This window comes from Penicillium verrucosum, assembly GCF_028828655.1.
Source record: "Penicillium verrucosum strain IBT 35672 chromosome Unknown utg000001l_segment0_segment0, whole genome shotgun sequence".
Classification (NCBI taxonomy): domain Eukaryota; kingdom Fungi; phylum Ascomycota; class Eurotiomycetes; order Eurotiales; family Aspergillaceae; genus Penicillium; species Penicillium verrucosum.
In genome coordinates this window covers 11,044,586-11,060,435 of record NW_026643210.1, presented here as the reverse complement: position 1 = coordinate 11,060,435, position 15,850 = coordinate 11,044,586, and the positions used below count along the sequence as shown (strand labels likewise).

The window sequence follows — 15,850 nt, the reverse complement described above, 5'->3', positions numbered from 1 at the left end:
TAATAAGGACCTCTTATAATAATCTAACATACTACTAGTAAATATGTATTTTCCTAGCTACTAATAAGGAGAATCTTCTAATTACAGAAGAAACATAGTTGGGATTCAAATGTGTTGGCGCTATGACCCTGTCGCACAAACGAGCTGTGTACAACATAGCTAGGAAAGGGTTCATGCTTTTTGGTGGAAGCTGTCTAGGAACTATCTTCTTTGGAGTTACTCCGTACTTGGCCAGGTGTCAGAACTTATTTCTTAAAAGGCCCAAAGGCATTAATTCTTTATTGAACATACTTCTAGACTTCAAAGCGATTGGCTAAATAGTAAATGCTGTATTTATTATTTGATGTTTCACAGCACCTACCCGGTCAGGAAGAGCCTTAACCCTATAAAAGATTCGTGAAATTCACAATAATATTTATGCTTCCAGTCACAGAATCAGGGCATATGCCATTCATGGATTAGATCTCTGCTTAGTACCACTGCCAAAATGCGAACGCATGCAGATCATAGGATACCTTTTCCCCCAGCTCCCCCCACCTTCCCCCAATTCCCCCAATTCCCCCACTGGTCATTGCTTTTATCTGACTGCATATATTCCACCAGTGTAAGTCCTTCCATTTTCATCAATTGAACCAATTATCATCCAGCTCATTAACATTCATCAGGCTGTCCCCCTCCAGCTGATTGAAGTCCCCACCATTCTCTCCGAAGTTATCAGTGTCCATGAACAAATCGTCGAAGTTTGATTCAGCAGGCCCCATGAAATCCTCCCCGGAGTTACCCTGTAGGAAATTGCCGTCATCCCCCTCTGTTTTCTGTAGTTCCATGTCAAATGCACCACCACCAGCAGGGACATCCGAAGTATTTCCCAGGGGTTGAGTCGTGTTTAACCTGTCCGCACCACCAGCAGCGCCAGAAGCTGTGAAATTCGACCCGGATAGGAAAGCTTGATTGCCCATGTCATCATCATTGAAGTCTAAGCTAAGACCAAAGTCATTTGTGCCTCCAGCGTCGTTGAGAACTGAATCAAACGTGAGGTCTTCATTGGGTCCAGGGAATGACTGATCGGGAACAACATTGTCGCCTTCTTTTTTGACAACTACATCATCGCCCGATTGGGTGTCGGGCTTGATCTCTGCCGGAGCTAATTGGTTTTCAGAAACAGCTTCTTCTGTTTTAGGCATAGCTTCAAGCTCCGGGTCTAATTTGACTTTCTCAACCGGCGGTGATTGAATGTCAGGTTCAACCGGCGGTGATTGAATGTCAGGTTCAACCTGTTGGTTCACACCACTCATTGCCACATCTTCGATGGGCTGGGGAGCGGCAGTAGTGGCCTTGAGAGCCTCGTAGTCCCTTTCTAAAAAGGCTTTCGCGATGAACTGCAGAGCGTCAGAAAAGAAAACTGGAAAAAAAAAAAGGAAAAAAGCAAATATAGAGCTATTTAATCTATTTGAGATTGTTGAGTACTCACAATTTGCTCTGATAGATTATCCAGGGCATTTTGGAAACTATCATGATACAAGGGAATGGATCGTTGTAGATGAGATCTCGATGGCATAGAGCCAGATTTGCGGAACAAACGACCAGTATCAATAAGCTAGAAGCTGTCAGAGGGTATGCCAAGAGTGTTGTTCCAGAGCCAGCGCTTACCGTCCGCTCTATTATGCTTGAGAGCTCTGTGAGTGAGTCCGGATTTGAATAACTAGTTGAATAGCTGGCCATGATTGACAAGAGAAATGGATGAGATAGTTTGAAAATCGGTTTAATCTGTTTAAATCTCCAAGTCAAAGATATAAGTAAGTTGTAGAAAGGAGAGAGAGAGAGAGAGAAGAGTTGAAGAGTTCAAGAATTTGGGATGTAAGTTGAAAGGCAGACTAAACCTATTGGGGTAAAGTGTCCTCTCCCCCCCACCCCTAGCGGTTAACTTCTTCCTCCCTTTACTTTGCTCTTCTCCAGTTCTTTTTTTCTTCTCTATCACTTCTTCTCTTTCCTCTTCTCTTTCCTAGTCCCTTTTTCCTTTTCTCTTTTCTTTCCTGTTTGGCTTTCCCTCCCAAAGGGACTTGCATGCTTTAGTTTTTCTTTGAGCTTTCTCAGCCTCCTTTTGTTGGGCTTTCTACCTCCTCCCCCAACACGCTTTGTATTTCAATCTCCGACCGCAGCTTTGTCAGGCCACAAAAACATCTCCTTTATTATACCGGAGCTTGATCGAAAAAAAAAGTCCAAAACCTCAAAAAAAAACCAAACAAACAAACCCCCCACCCAGGTTCCGTTTCGGTGTCTCTTCTATCAGCACTGTTTATACCCGGTGCTCTTTGTTTCCCCCATCTTAGGGTCTTTCTTTTTGGACTTCCTCCACCCTGGTCCCCCGCGGCCTCCTATACCACGTATATTTTCCCGGTCTTATTTGCGATTGTGGCTTTCAGCGACGCTTTGCATTGTCTCAAATTCTGAATTTGACAGATCACCTAACACTGGGCTCTCCCAATCTAACATTTAACCCCGTCCAACTTCCGCATCACTCGCTTCCTCTGATCGCCTTTGGAATAATATATCCGTATCTTTTCAAAAGCAATCATAATGGCTGAAAACGTTCAAGTCTCAACTCCCTCTTCTCTTCCCCCGCACCTCAGCCCGCTGTCGGTCAACCCCAACAGTACGATGCTCCTCAGGGCAATGGCCAGGGCAACCAGTCCCACATGCCCCCGCCCCCGCGCCCTCCGGTGATAATTCCCCAGAATACCAATCCGATTCCTACGGCCATGACCTCGCCTATGTCCGGAGTCGCCATGATGTCCCCCACAAGCGCTGGTGGATATGTCCGCCGAGCGGCTCCTGAACCAAACAAGAGAGCCCTATATGTGGGTGGGCTGGATCCGAGGGTCACTGAGGACATCCTCAAGCAAATCTTTGAGACCACTGGCCACGTGGTCAGCGTGAAGATCATTCCTGACAAGAATGTAAGTTCTTCTGACAGGCACCCCCCACCCCCCCTGCATATCAGCTCCCCCCTGAGTTACTAGTGATGGCCTCTGGAGCCGTCATCCGTGATGATCACTACCCCTTGTTTCTATCCTTGATAAAATGTTGGTAGCTGACTGTTTTACTTACTCCAGGGGCAATTCACCACCAAGGGCCACAACTACGGTTTCGTCGAGTTCGATGACCCAGGTGCGGCCGAAAGGGCTATGCAAACCCTGAATGGTCGCCGGATCCACCAGTCTGTAAGTTTCCTTTTGTTCGTAGTAATTCATAACTAGTTCTAATTGCCTCAGGAAATCCGTGTCAACTGGGCGTACCAGTCCAACAGCACCAGCAAGGAGGATACTTCTAACCACTTCCATATCTTCGTTGGCGACTTGAGCAATGAAGTCAACGACGAGGTGCTGACTCAAGCTTTCTCTGCTTTCGGATCAGTATCTGAAGCACGTGTGATGTGGGATATGAAGACTGGTCGCTCCCGTGGATACGGCTTCGTTGCTTTCCGTGATCGCGCAGAGGCTGATAAGGCCCTCAACTCGATGGATGGTGAATGGCTCGGCTCTCGTGCTATCCGATGCAACTGGGCCAACCAGAAGGGTCAGCCTTCAATCTCCCAGCAGCAAGCCCTGGTTGCTATGGGTATGACGCCTACAACTCCTTTCGGACACCACCACTTCCCAACCCACGGCATTCAGAGCTACGATATGGTTGCTCAGCAAACCCCCCCAGTGGCAAACTACTTGCTACGTGGGCAACCTCACCCCTTATACCACTCAGAACGATTTGGTCCCCCTGTTCCAGAACTTTGGCTATGTCCTTGAAACTCGCCTTCAGGCCGATCGTGGCTTTGCATTCGTGAAGATGGATTCGCATGAAAATGCGGCCTCTGCGATCTGCCAATTGAACGGCTACAACGTCAACGGCCGTCCTCTGAAGTGTAGTGTGAGTTATTGCTAGTTCTGGGATTCCCGGTTTATGTTTACTGACTACCGCAGTGGGGTAAGGATCGCCCTCCTACCGGCCAGTTCGACAACTTCTCTCCTCAACAGGGTAACGCCGCTCCCTTCACCAACAGCCCTGCCGGTTTCTTCCCCCAATATGGTGGTCCCGCAAACCCCATGAATCAAGGTGAGCCCAGTATCCATCTGTTATGCCTTAGCCCTCGCTTACGGGTGAAATAGGTCCTGCCCCTGCTGGTCGAGGCTGGGATCAACAACCCAACAACTTCAATGGGCCTGCTATGGCTGGCCAAGGCTACGCCCAGGCAGGTAATGCGGGGGGCTACGGCCGTGGCCAGCCCATGTCCCCGTCCGGCAACTGGGACCAGCCCAACAACTTCAACGGAGGCTACCAGGCGTAGCTCGGTTTGTGACAAGTCTCCAGTCGGTCTGCTCACCTACGACACTTCCGGCATTTGCTCACAGAACTAAGTTTATTTAACGTTCCTTCTGTGTTTCTTTCCATAGCACCCTTCTACAATTCCCCATCACCGTTGATATTTTCTTTCTTTTACTTAAATTGAGTGGATTTTCAAGCGAGCAAGTTGCTTTTGTCTGAAACGGAATTTGTGTGTTGCACACCCCATACCCCAAGTCCACTACGTTGCTTCGGTTTTTCTTTTTGCTTCTTTTTGTCCCCCTTCTTTTTTTTTTCTTTAAGCGTGCCTTGCTATCAAGGGTTCCTTGGACTTTTTGGCTCTGTCATGCCCCCCAAATAAAAGCGACCTCCCTACTCCTCACCCGCGTATTTGGACTGTTGCCATCTTGTTCATTTCATTTCTCTAGCTGTTTTATCATCCGAGAACATATGTTGTATCAGATTTGCTTTCCTTGTTTGATACTCATTTCCACTCAAAAGATGCTTTTCATGGGTTGCCATGGATTTCTCGGCTGACACATTGGTCTGGGCACTTTCCCACGAGTATCCGTATATGCTGTGATGAATTTCCTTGGAGCACACGATATCATTGATCTTATTTCTAAGTATCTCTGCCTTGCTGGCGTTCTAGCCCAGATACCAATTTGCCTTTCTTTTCTTTTTCTTTTCTTGCTGCATTCTGGCTTTCCATTTCTTTAAAATCATTGCCGATGACACTTTCTTTGTTTATTTTTTTTATTATATATATATACCATGTATTATGTACAGAGCATACGGCCGATTGCATGATATTCTCTGCCCATAGGCTGGCAGGTGAAACTGAACATGTTGTGTTGTGCACCGCGAGACATTTAAGTCAATCATTATTCATTGTAGCGTTAGTTGATTGGTAAACTGCAGCCCTTTTCTCGCTGCATATGTATGCAGTGTGACGATGAGATATGCAGCATATTTTAGATGGAATAGACAATGTACATATTCTCACCTTTTCTATTTCTCTGTTTTTTTCTCTGTTTCTTTTTTTTACCTAGCCTGGAAGTCAGCCCTGGAGGGCTGGGGTTATTTACTAGTTAACCACATAGCTACTAGGTGGTTATAACTGGAATATTGATATTTACTCTTGCGGTTTTAAACTCAGGAGAATGGGAAAAAGGAGATCATGAAAGACATCAAAGATGGTCTCCAGCGTTGATATAATAAGATTATTAAATACATCCATGGATATATAAACCCTTTAAATAGTGGACGTCATACTTGCAGCTGCTAACTAGTATTTCATATATATCAGAGACAATTCAGGGCCATTTGAGCCAGAACTTGGGAAAAACAACGTTGATAATCCTTATATCCCTTGGCTTCGAGGTATTAAAAAATACAGGTAGTCAAGGATGTCCCAATTCAATCAAGATGAATGTGACTACGACTCAGAGGGCCTACCTCCATCTGTTAGACGGTATGTGTATCAAGGGAAGGAACACTTTTCCCAAATACTTAGCGTTGAGCGTGAACGTCTTCGCCTTTCGGTGGACGTTAATGAGTACCTTCTCTTTTTTATCGACGAGCGCACCTTCCAAAACGATTTCGTTGATCCTGACACGGATCTCCATGATATTCGTGGAATACGTTGTACTTTCAACCCCCAAACAAACACTTTGATCGCCAAAATTATCACTCAGGAACATGAACAAGTGACTGACGCTCTTAATGATGAAATTAAGATTGCACTTGATCCAATGGGGCTTCGCCGGGCAACTTTTTCCTATCGTGAAGTGAATATCGATTTGAATGGCATTTCAAAACAGCCAGACTGGGGATTGGGCCCTAGACACCCCCCTCCTGGTACTGGAAGGCGGCCTACGGTGGTTGCGGAAATCACTATCTCGCAAACTATAACAAGGTTGCAGCGAGACATTGATCTATGGCTTGATCCCAGTAGGGGTAACGCCGATATAGCCATCGCCATCAAGACAAACAGAACCCGGCCACTTATCACCATGGATAAGTACGAGTGGGACCACGCCAATAGACAAGCCCAATTATCCCAACATATTGAGATACGGGAAAGCGACACCTGTGGTAAAGTTCGAGTCTCTGGGGCTCCACTGACTATCTCTTTTGATCGCCTGTTCCTACGGCCTCCACAACCCCCAGAGAAGGTGATTTGATCATAGGAAGGGAATAAATTGAGCAGCTTGCAAAATTGGTCTGGGAGGCTCAGTTTGCGCCCTTCTAAATGTCATTTTTAGATCAAGTCACGTTCCAAGCACGTGATAAATGCTTGGCCAGTGACCTACCTGCATTGCCATTTTTAGTCCCTGATATTGCAGGCCACAACGACGCTCCTTTACAATATATCTCTTTGCAAAAACAAAAACAAAAATATCAAACAAAGAAACAAAGAAATGAACAATACCCGAGTTTCACTAACGCGAGAGGGTTGAGCTGACCAGCTCCCGGTTCCACTTGCACCAATGGACAATGACGGCGGACTTGGCGGACCACGAACTATCTCCTCGCAAGCGATCAGGTAGCGCAAGTAGCGGCCACAAACGAAGCGTTTCAAGCTCCCTCCTCTCCAGACTTTCCTTCCTTCGCGTAAGCCAGGCAGCACACACCTCCCTAGACCGACACCACCTAGACATGGACCACGATGGCGACGAAGACCTCCACTCCGGTATTCCGCAGAACACAGGCAAGGGAGGAACCACCAGCAGCCGGGCAATGTCTGCCGCTCTTGCACAACATCGAACACGCCGCCGACGTGGCTCCCTCCGAAAAACGGCACTGCTAGGCACCAGGCTCGAATCGCGTGACAAAAGAGCCACCGCAAAAGCCGCCGAAGCCCTCGAAGCCCTCCGTGCAGAACCCAGCCGACTCCCCGCCGCCGACCTACAAGCGGCTATACAACCAAAAGATCAAACCTCTTCTAATAATGGAACCACTCAATACTCGCCGCGCGAGAGTGTGGCCCTTGACGACGACCGCGACGATACCCAACAGCCGACCTGGTTTCGCGCGGCAAACACCCAGATACCCACCCGACCCTCAATAAGTCGCCGACGCCAGGGCCTCGCACAGCATAATCTCCAGGAACAAGCCACCGACGACGAGGACCTTGTCTCCTTTCCTACCCTCCACTCGAATTCAACTCCCACGGCGGCCGGCACGAGCACGAGCCCCAAAATTATCTCTGCCGGTTTACACATCTCCCCACCACCCTCCAGCTCAAATTCTTTCTATTCACTCCAACCTCAGCCCGAACCGGCATACCTACCCGTCCACCGACACAAGTCCTCGCCCCTGGTCACACACCCAGTTGAGATGAAGAGCAGTCCCGATGTGGACATAGACTACTCCGAGACTGAGTGGTGGGGCTGGATTATACTGATTGTGACGTGGTTGGTCTTTGTTGTGGGCATTGGGAGCTGCTTTGAGGTTTGGAGTTGGGCTTGGGATGTTGGGGAGACGCCCTATGCGCCACCTGAGTTGGAGGATGATCCTACCTTGCCAATTGTCGGATATTACCCCGCACTTATTATTCTTACAGCTGTCATGTCTTGGGTTTGGGTTGTTGTCGCATGGGTGGGCATGAAGTACTTCAAGCATGCTAACATATCCGGGGAGGATATTTGATTTTCTTTTCTTTGTTTTAGCTCATACCCTATTCTAATACTATTTTTCTTGTGGGTGTTACATGGCATATCTTTCAATGATTTCGTGGGGTTTGGTGGTAGGTTGACTGTGTCTTGACCATGGATGTCTTTATGTAGTAGGCTGCACAAATGTTGCAGCTATTCGTACCACTGCGATTTCAGTTTCTGAACAAAACCGACAAAGAGGTATAAGTATCGCTAGAGTACTCCCAGTAATTAATGTTGCTCTCATGGCCCCGTCTGTATAACCTTCTGGTCTAAGCTATATATATACGAGGGACCTTCGTAAATCACAAATTTGCAGCCCCCAACTTCCTCAAGCGCAACATACTATCCTGCAAAGAAGTCGCCAGCAACGTCCCATCAGGGCTCCAAATATGACTCTCATGTGTCCCCCTATTCTCCGTAGCCCGAGGTGTCCACCCCTCTTGCACGAACCACTTCATAGGCAACTCACTCACGCCGCTAATATCGCCATTGCCAATACTCTCCCAATCAACCATCCGCAGAGCTTCCCCATGCTGATGCACAATAACCGTAAGCGTAAGACTCGCCATCTCGGACCAGTTATTGATTCCCAGGGCACGCGGAATCAAAAGAAGCGAGTTCTTATCACTGGAATACATATGCGCACACGCATATAAATTATCATATTCCCCGGTCTCTTCCCTCTCCCGAATCTGCGCCAAAGTCGCAGCAGGATCCTCATCAGGTGATCCTTTGAGCCGATACTGCGTTAGCTGGCGATATCGCTCAGGATGTTGCTTGACATCTTCGGCGCGGTTATAATCTTTCATATCGGTCTTGCGCACGTCCAGACCGGGAAACTCGTGCTCGGAGATATTTCCCTGTCGCACCGCCTCGATCCACCATTCTGCGTCCACGCTGGGACTGGGAGACTGGTCTTCTGGCCGTTTCGCCGAGAGGATTGAGTCGAAGCGCGTTTGTGCTGATGTCGGCTGGTGCTGGAAGAGACGCTCCTTCTCATCGCGTTTGAAGGAGCAGATACACGAGAAGCAGATTTTTCCTGCTTGTCGTGCGTCGACGGCTCGTGTGCTGTACATGAATCCGTCGCGGATATGTCGCACGGTGTACACGTATGGCGTGTCGAGTTGCCCTCCTCGGATGAATGTGCCCGTCATATCCTGTCGACACGTCAGTTTGAGTGTCTTTGGGGAAAGTTGATGTTTAAAATCTTACATGAATCACTAACCCCTGACCGACAGTCTTGGACGCTGCATACGCTGATTGGGCGTAGACATGTCCGCCGAAGGAGCGCGTTCCCTGTCCAGGATTGTAAGGTATTGCTAGCGAGCGGAACCGCTCAATCTTTTCTGGTTCAGTGGAATCGGGATACGAGACAAAGGTATCTTCGAGTCGCTGCAGCGACATCAACTCAGCAAAAGAATGCGGGGATGTCAGCTCGCCGTCGTTGTCCGAGGCCCCGCGTTGCGGAGACATAGCGCAAAGAGGCGAGAGGCCGTTTGATTTAAGCCTTTCTGCCCCAAAAGTACAGGCTAGGCAAAGTAGTTAGTTACTTGTGTTGACATCGATAATTGTTTTGCGCGCCGATGGTACCTGTCCGACCAACAATACCGGCCTGGTGATCGTCCCCGGGATTGTAGTGGGCGATAGTGGGGTTAATGAGCCAGTAGTAGTACAGTCTTCTGTTATACAATGACAACCCTGTAGGATTGTATCGTGGGGAGCACGTACGAAGAGGTGATGGGGTTGATAATGGATGTATGGGGATTGGTACACCCCGGACTAACGAGACGGGAGTAGCCGGTGCCTCGGCTTCAATGTTGTCAATTTGATTCCCACGACCCTACAATATATAGATGAATGTTCAAATTGTGGAAGTTTTGAACAAAGTGATTGGACGATTTCTATATGAATCGGTTCTCTATGTATCTATAGGATGTTTAATTCAAATCCAGCGATCAATCCTTAAATGCATTTCGGCTGGAGCACTTCGGTCCTCAGGTTTACATAAATCGAATAATGGTAGTAGGGGTCAGAGGACGTGGCATGTCGCTCTCTTATAAATGAAAATAAGGAGATATATATTGAGCTTTTCTATTAGATGCATGCTTTATTTGCCGTGCTCACCGTTGCCATCGTCTATGGAGGACCGAGGAGTAGAGGAAACATGAAATGTAGTAACAGCCACAAAATAGACTTGTAGATCAAACTGGTATTTTATACAATATGCGCCGATTGTGCTGATAGGTTCGAGTGGCAGTTCCCAATGCCCGTGCCATAATAATACAAAGAACAAAAAAAAAGTGCTGAAATCCAAATCCACGCTCCTAAATCTGATATCAACAATCAACCAAACTTTCGTCATAGAAAATTGTGTCAATTAGATCTGCTCGGTGATGGTGGAAACGTTGTTCCACTGGACCTTGCCATCGATGTCCTTGATCTCCTCAAGCTTGTCGCCAAGCTTGACCACGGAGAAGTTGATCATACGCGGATCGAGACCGAGAGTGCGGCGGATAGAAGATTGAACAGAGCCGGAGGAGTCGAAGCGCATGATAAAGTGGTGACCTTCGTTGTATCGGGCCTGATGTTTCGTAGTGACTTTGGGTAGACGGAAGGCGCCCCAGTTGGTGTAGCCGCGAACGACGCCGCCGGAGCGGATGACTTGGGTACCGGCATTACGGGCGATTCTGCAGTCAAGTATGTATGTTAGTATTCGATAGGTTCGGACGATGGAGGCCGCGGCGATGGTGTTGGTTTAGACGTACTCTCGCACCTCGTTGAGGCTGCCCGGGCGGACCTGTTCGCAGAGCGGTTAGCAAATTCAAACATATCATTAATGGTCATTATAACAGTTTCAATAAAATCAAAACATACAATGGCAATTAGCTCGTACAACATGGCATCGAGGGGTGGGGTGTACTAGAGACAGAAATGGAGCGATGACCATTTGAAGCCAGCAAAATCCGACGAGGTTAGCGCGTTGCTTATCGTAGTCTTGGCATTTCGTTATCGGGGAAATGCCGTCAACGAAACTCCGCCGGAGAAGGGCATCAACCTTCTTTCCCTTCTACTTAAACCCTCCCCTCTCCGCATTTCATTTTCCACGCTTTCAATTCCTTTCCTCTATACCCCAAAATGTCCTCCGTCGCTCGCGCCATCCGCCCCTTCGCTTCCCGGGTCCTTACCCAGAAGCCTCTTGCTTCCGCCTGCCAGGTTGCGCCTGCTTTCCGTTTCCCGCGGGGAACCAGGAGCTTCTCTCAGAGCCCTCTCTGTGAGTACCGTGAACCCCCAGTGCTGTTAAATGCTGTCCATGGTGGTAAATAAGACACTTGGATGGCATTGAAGCATCACAATCCCTCAAACATGCTTCCTGGAGCTACATGATGTCACATTTACTAACAGCGCACCAATTCGCAATTATAGCCCAACTGAAGAAGTACACAGAGTCCCACGAATGGATTGAGCTGGCCGATGGCGGCAAGACTGGTTAGTTCACTAGCACCCCCGATCAATTGGCCCCATACACCTACCTTCGTCCTATTGAACCGACGTGCCCATTGTATATGAACTTCCATAGTATACGGGATGTGGAGCAGCGATGTAACTAACACACCCTCTATAGCCAAGATCGGTATCACCGAATACGCCGCCCACTCCTTGGGTGATGTCGTTTACGTAGAGCTTCCCGAGGCCGACCTCGAGATCGTCGCCGGCGAGCCCGTCGGCGCTGTCGAGTCCGTCAAGTCTGCCTCCGATGTCCTCTCCCCCATTGCTGGCAAGGTTATTCAGGGTAACAGCATCCTTGAGGATAAGGCTAAGACCATCAACGAGAGCCCCGAGGGTGAGGGCTGGATCGCTGAGATTGAGGTCGCTGATGCTGCTGAGCTCGATGCCTTGCTTGATGAGGCTGCCTACAAAGAGACCATCGATGCTTAGATTTGTGGAGTGTAAAGACTGGTCGTGATTCATGGTTTATAAATGCCTGCCTGTGCGTGCTGAACGCCTTTTTCTTTAAGTGTGATGTTATATTGTCATGTATGCCCAATGGTGACCGATTTCCTTCAATGAAAGCGTTTAGATTTGTCGATCCGTAAATATATCGAGATAATGTTCAACCAGATTTCTGTATGCGTGAATGGATTGTTGTTCCATGCTCTTGTAGAGAAATTGTGATCCATATATCCAGGTGGATGTGTATTCAGAGCTAGATCACGCAAGTCTCAACAATGGAATGCAGCAGGTCTGTGTACAGGTGGATGATATCATGTATGAAAAACATTAAAATAGAAGCTATACAGGAGGTATGGATTCACGACAGATCGGACACTGGAGGCGAAGTCTCATCCAGCTTTCCAAACAGGCAGTGTGGAAGATATGACGACAAGGAGTGACCATGTACAGCCGGCGACTCAAAATGCTTGAGGCCCCATCGGCAACGCTACTTCCACCCGAGGCAGAAGGTGCGGGAAGGACAGGCACTTCGATATCCTGCATGCAGATAGCACAGTCGAATATGGCCTTCTTGCGGTCTCTCCACTGCTTGTCGTCATCCTTGGAGTCACTGACCAGATCTCGCTCATCGCCGCGCAGGGATGCAATAGACAAAACGCCACCACCAGCTTCGAGATCCTCGTCCGCTCCGGATAAATCGCGTAGCGTGGGATGGTAATCGTATGCATGTGGCGCCCAGCCACGGGGCACAAAGAAGCGAGGTCCGAGAACGTCCTGGCTGACCAGTATCCAAGCTTGGATCCATACCCATCCAGTCATGATGAATGCGCTTGTGTAGTCGGGACGGATGAACAACACGTTTCCCCGTGCTGTGAGGAAGTACAGGAATGGGAAGAGCCGGAGAACACTTTGGCCGGCAACAAAGTCCCACCGAAGGGCCTTGCGGCAATTTCGCATCACGTTGCGGTAGATCTGTGGAACCCAGAAGGAGAGATAGACTGCTGCCAAGAAACGGGTGTAGATCGAGCCGAGGCGTCTCGGCAGGAGGAAAGCCCAGATTGACAGGATGAGCATGCTAAACAGCACGAGATAGAACCGTGCGTACATTGTTCCTACGTCACTGCGGATTTGCCTTGGAGTTGGAGGAGCGGTTCGGGTGGGCGGCGGCGGTGAATCCGTCTCATCGTCGGGGGCGTCTTGGTCGGGCGACAAGATGACTGGGGTGGCGCCCGAGTCTTGCACCGCCGGAGCAGTGGCATGCAAAGGCAAAGCTTCCGCGCGAGTAATTGGAGGTGATGGATTGGGCGGACGATCCTGCTCTCTTCTTTCCGGCTCTTGCACTGCCCATATTTCCATCATGAACTTCATTCCAATATAACTCACCGACAGAAATGCCAAAAATGATGCAGTGGTCAGAACCAAGAAAGATACTGCCGCATATAGTTCCAAAACAATGAATGTCAAAACGAATGCATCGCCCAGCGCCATCAATGCGATGGTATAGAAGCTGATTCGACTCCGAGTAGAAGGAGTGGAAGCCTCTTTGATCTGTCGGAGAAGTAGAGTGATCTGTGCAACAAAAACGCCAGAAACCACGAAAATGAGACGAGCTGCATATTTACTGTACTCTTCATGCTTGGGCCCAGTCACATATAGCGAATCAGAAGGAGGGAACTCGGGGGTTCCTTTCGTTTGAAGTATGTACCCGCAGTCTGGGGAGAAGACAACGGCAGACATAACCAAAAGAGGAGGGTCTGGGATTGGCGCTCCCATCGGATATCTGAGCTCTTGCTCCATACGCTCCAATAACAATCGGTCAGCAGCGGCATCTCCGATCATGACTGGATGTTGTTGCAAGTAGATGATATGTTCACATTTAGGCGCAGGGAACTCCGTCTGCTCTGTTCCTGCCAAGGAGGACCAGGGGAACAGTGTTGGGGCTCGATTTTGTTTCTCCGAGATGGTGTCCGACAGCGACTTGAGAAGCAGCTCATGGGACAGTTCGTAAGAGTCAGAAGATAGCATGAAATGCGGCAACGAGAAGATGCCACCAAATTTCTCACTAGAAGTAGTCAAAACGATACTTCCGGTGTCTGGGAAGTGTACACCAAACAACGAGATGTACCAAGTACTTCCCCAGAAGTCCTCGCTCTCGACTGTCAAACTGGCGCGCATCTCTCTCGAAAGTCCATCTCCCATCTGAAGCTCTTCGCCACCTCCCTCTTCAAGATCGAAGTAAAAGGTGCCCCCATTGCCGGTGATATTATGGCTGAATTCATGAGTGAAGTATTCGTGTTCTTCAGCGATGGCTGTCGAGTTCAGAGGCTCACGGCGATCAGCACCTTCAGTTCTCCGGACCCAGTCCCCCGAAGCTTTCCGGTTGAGTTGCGATATACTGGAAGCAGGAGCTTGGTCAAGTTCAACGTCGGCGAGACGGTGGGGTCTTCTAGACCATCCGGGGGTTCTAATCCGGCATTTGAGACCGCTGATTGCAACTGATGGCGAGCCAGGCATTTGACCTGCGGGAAAAGATCCCAAGCATAGCTGTCATTCCCCCTCAGGCCCGAAAAAGGAAGCCATCGATTGGCGGGCGGATCGAAGTCGCCGTATTTTGACCCATTTAACAGCTGGAGGACCTGTCGCTCATGGTCAAGCTCACGTTGCCGTGCCCGATCTTCATTGATCAATGGAGGTCGAGACTGAGAACTGAGGAGAAGGTAAAACACCAACAGGAAGAAGAAAAAGGAGCCGCGGTTATCCATCTATGCCACGTAGTCTCGGCATCGGACTCTTCCTCAAAGACAGACAATAAGCATCGCGATAGAGAGAACAAAAGGCCCGAGAAGGACCGGGGAGCTCGGCTAAGTTACAGTGGGAGCAAACAGAAATAAACTAATGAATGACGAGCGCAGTATAAGTAGGTGGCTACGGAGCGGAGTTGATGATGTACTCGACCCCGGGGAGCCTGCCCGCCGGGCACCCACTCCTTGCTGACTCATGACGCCTCAGACGATGGATGGGTCGATATCAACCCTGGAAACGTTCTACTTCGGGATTTATACCCCGTGAAATTAAAAAAAAGAGAGATGGGCAAATTGGAGACTATCCTTATTCAGAATTTTGAAGAACAGAACAAAAACATAAGAAAGGCCAATTCATCTGTGGCAACCTCAAGAAAAATTGCCCACTAAATGTGAAGACCCGAATGCTGATATCAAACCGGTTGAATTTTGGTACAAATAAAAAACGCATACACACAACGACCATAATCATAATAGCCTTTGCTTTATGATGCAGCAGCCAGGACACCGCCCTCGGGCTTCTCATCTCGCCGCCGACGCTTCTCGAGGATAGCCTCGCGGCGCTGTGCAAGCATCTTCAATTGTCTGCTCTCAACACCCTGGAGCCAGTAGCCAAAGCTTCCACCAACACCAGCGAAAAGGGGGTAGACCCAGAGGGATTCCTTGGCGAGGATCGGACGCATCTCGATACCGAGTTGCCAGAGGCGGACGGCAATGCCTGTGGAATCAACGCGGTTAGTTCCAATGGCCATCTAATAAATAAATAAAATCATGCTACCAAGCAGGATGTCCTTGTAATAAACTGAGAGCCGAGGGGAGAACCCGTCACGTACCGAAGCCACTCCAGAAGAGTACTTTGTGAACCATGATCGCGGTTGGGCGCGGGGTTGTGGTTGTAATTCGAGTGCGGAAGGGGATCCGAGAAAAAGGATCAGAAGGCGGATGGGTGGATTGGTTAATTCAACACCACAGCGGCCCGGGGTAAATGGAGGCGGAGTTGGATGTTGCCGTCGCAATAGCACAGGAGAGACGAGGTTGAAGCAAATCAGCGGGCCGCAGTTCCCAATCACGGAACAACTATTATTCCGACAACTGCGTTTA

The 15,850-nt window shown here is 48.9% G+C and overlaps 9 protein-coding genes across 9 annotated transcripts; 4 read left to right on the top strand and 5 right to left on the bottom strand.

Annotated features, from left to right (window-relative positions):
• Positions 1 to 623: 623 nt before the first annotated feature.
• Positions 624 to 1,742, bottom strand: N7516_004053 (uncharacterized protein; the record flags this gene model as incomplete). The annotated part of the gene is made up of 3 exons (XM_057216773.1): positions 1,651 to 1,742; positions 1,472 to 1,597; positions 624 to 1,379 (listed from the first exon to the last, which is right to left on the bottom strand). Exons 1-3 carry the CDS (start codon positions 1,720 to 1,722, stop codon positions 624 to 626), a joined length of 954 nt encoding a protein of 317 aa, XP_057078656.1. The 5' UTR covers positions 1,723 to 1,742.
• A 528-nt stretch (positions 1,743 to 2,270) lies between these two features.
• N7516_004052 (uncharacterized protein) lies at positions 2,271 to 4,339 on the top strand (the record flags this gene model as incomplete). Its single annotated transcript, XM_057216772.1, has 6 exons — positions 2,271 to 2,957; positions 3,114 to 3,221; positions 3,273 to 3,686; positions 3,709 to 3,921; positions 3,975 to 4,107; positions 4,161 to 4,339. Exons 1-6 carry the CDS (start codon positions 2,697 to 2,699, stop codon positions 4,337 to 4,339), a joined length of 1,308 nt encoding a protein of 435 aa, XP_057078655.1. The 5' UTR covers positions 2,271 to 2,696.
• A 1,405-nt stretch (positions 4,340 to 5,744) lies between these two features.
• Positions 5,745 to 6,521, top strand: N7516_004051 (uncharacterized protein; the record flags this gene model as incomplete). Its single annotated transcript, XM_057216771.1, has 1 exon — positions 5,745 to 6,521. The coding sequence occupies one exon, from the start codon at positions 5,745 to 5,747 to the stop codon at positions 6,519 to 6,521; it is 777 nt and encodes a 258-aa protein (XP_057078654.1).
• Positions 6,522 to 6,834: 313 nt separating this feature from the next.
• On the top strand, positions 6,835 to 7,989 carry N7516_004050 (PIG-Y family protein; the record flags this gene model as incomplete). Its single annotated transcript, XM_057216770.1, has 1 exon — positions 6,835 to 7,989. One exon carries the CDS (start codon positions 6,835 to 6,837, stop codon positions 7,987 to 7,989), a length of 1,155 nt encoding a protein of 384 aa, XP_057078653.1.
• Positions 7,990 to 8,299: 310 nt separating this feature from the next.
• N7516_004049 (acyl-CoA thioesterase) lies at positions 8,300 to 9,470 on the bottom strand (the record flags this gene model as incomplete). The annotated part of the gene is made up of 2 exons (XM_057216769.1): positions 8,300 to 9,154; positions 9,210 to 9,470. 2 exons carry the CDS (start codon positions 9,468 to 9,470, stop codon positions 8,300 to 8,302), a joined length of 1,116 nt encoding a protein of 371 aa, XP_057078652.1.
• Positions 9,471 to 10,374: 904 nt separating this feature from the next.
• N7516_004048 (mitochondrial 37S ribosomal protein bS6m) lies at positions 10,375 to 10,895 on the bottom strand (the record flags this gene model as incomplete). The annotated part of the gene is made up of 3 exons (XM_057216768.1): positions 10,375 to 10,684; positions 10,763 to 10,794; positions 10,872 to 10,895. The coding sequence occupies 3 exons, from the start codon at positions 10,893 to 10,895 to the stop codon at positions 10,375 to 10,377; spliced, it is 366 nt and encodes a 121-aa protein (XP_057078651.1).
• Positions 10,896 to 11,132: 237 nt separating this feature from the next.
• On the top strand, positions 11,133 to 11,933 carry N7516_004047 (glycine decarboxylase subunit H; the record flags this gene model as incomplete). The annotated part of the gene is made up of 3 exons (XM_057216767.1): positions 11,133 to 11,268; positions 11,421 to 11,483; positions 11,620 to 11,933. 3 exons carry the CDS (start codon positions 11,133 to 11,135, stop codon positions 11,931 to 11,933), a joined length of 513 nt encoding a protein of 170 aa, XP_057078650.1.
• Positions 11,934 to 12,287: 354 nt separating this feature from the next.
• dscA (ubiquitin-protein ligase dscA) lies at positions 12,288 to 14,462 on the bottom strand (the record flags this gene model as incomplete). Its single annotated transcript, XM_057216766.1, has 1 exon — positions 12,288 to 14,462. The coding sequence occupies one exon, from the start codon at positions 14,460 to 14,462 to the stop codon at positions 12,288 to 12,290; it is 2,175 nt and encodes a 724-aa protein (XP_057078649.1).
• A 756-nt stretch (positions 14,463 to 15,218) lies between these two features.
• Positions 15,219 to 15,813, bottom strand: N7516_004045 (putative NADH-ubiquinone oxidoreductase 14 kDa subunit). The gene is made up of 2 exons (XM_057216765.1): positions 15,583 to 15,813; positions 15,219 to 15,467 (listed from the first exon to the last, which is right to left on the bottom strand). Exons 1-2 carry the CDS (start codon positions 15,614 to 15,616, stop codon positions 15,235 to 15,237), a joined length of 267 nt encoding a protein of 88 aa, XP_057078648.1. The 5' UTR covers positions 15,617 to 15,813; the 3' UTR covers positions 15,219 to 15,234.
• Between the last annotated feature and the right edge of the window lie 37 nt (positions 15,814 to 15,850).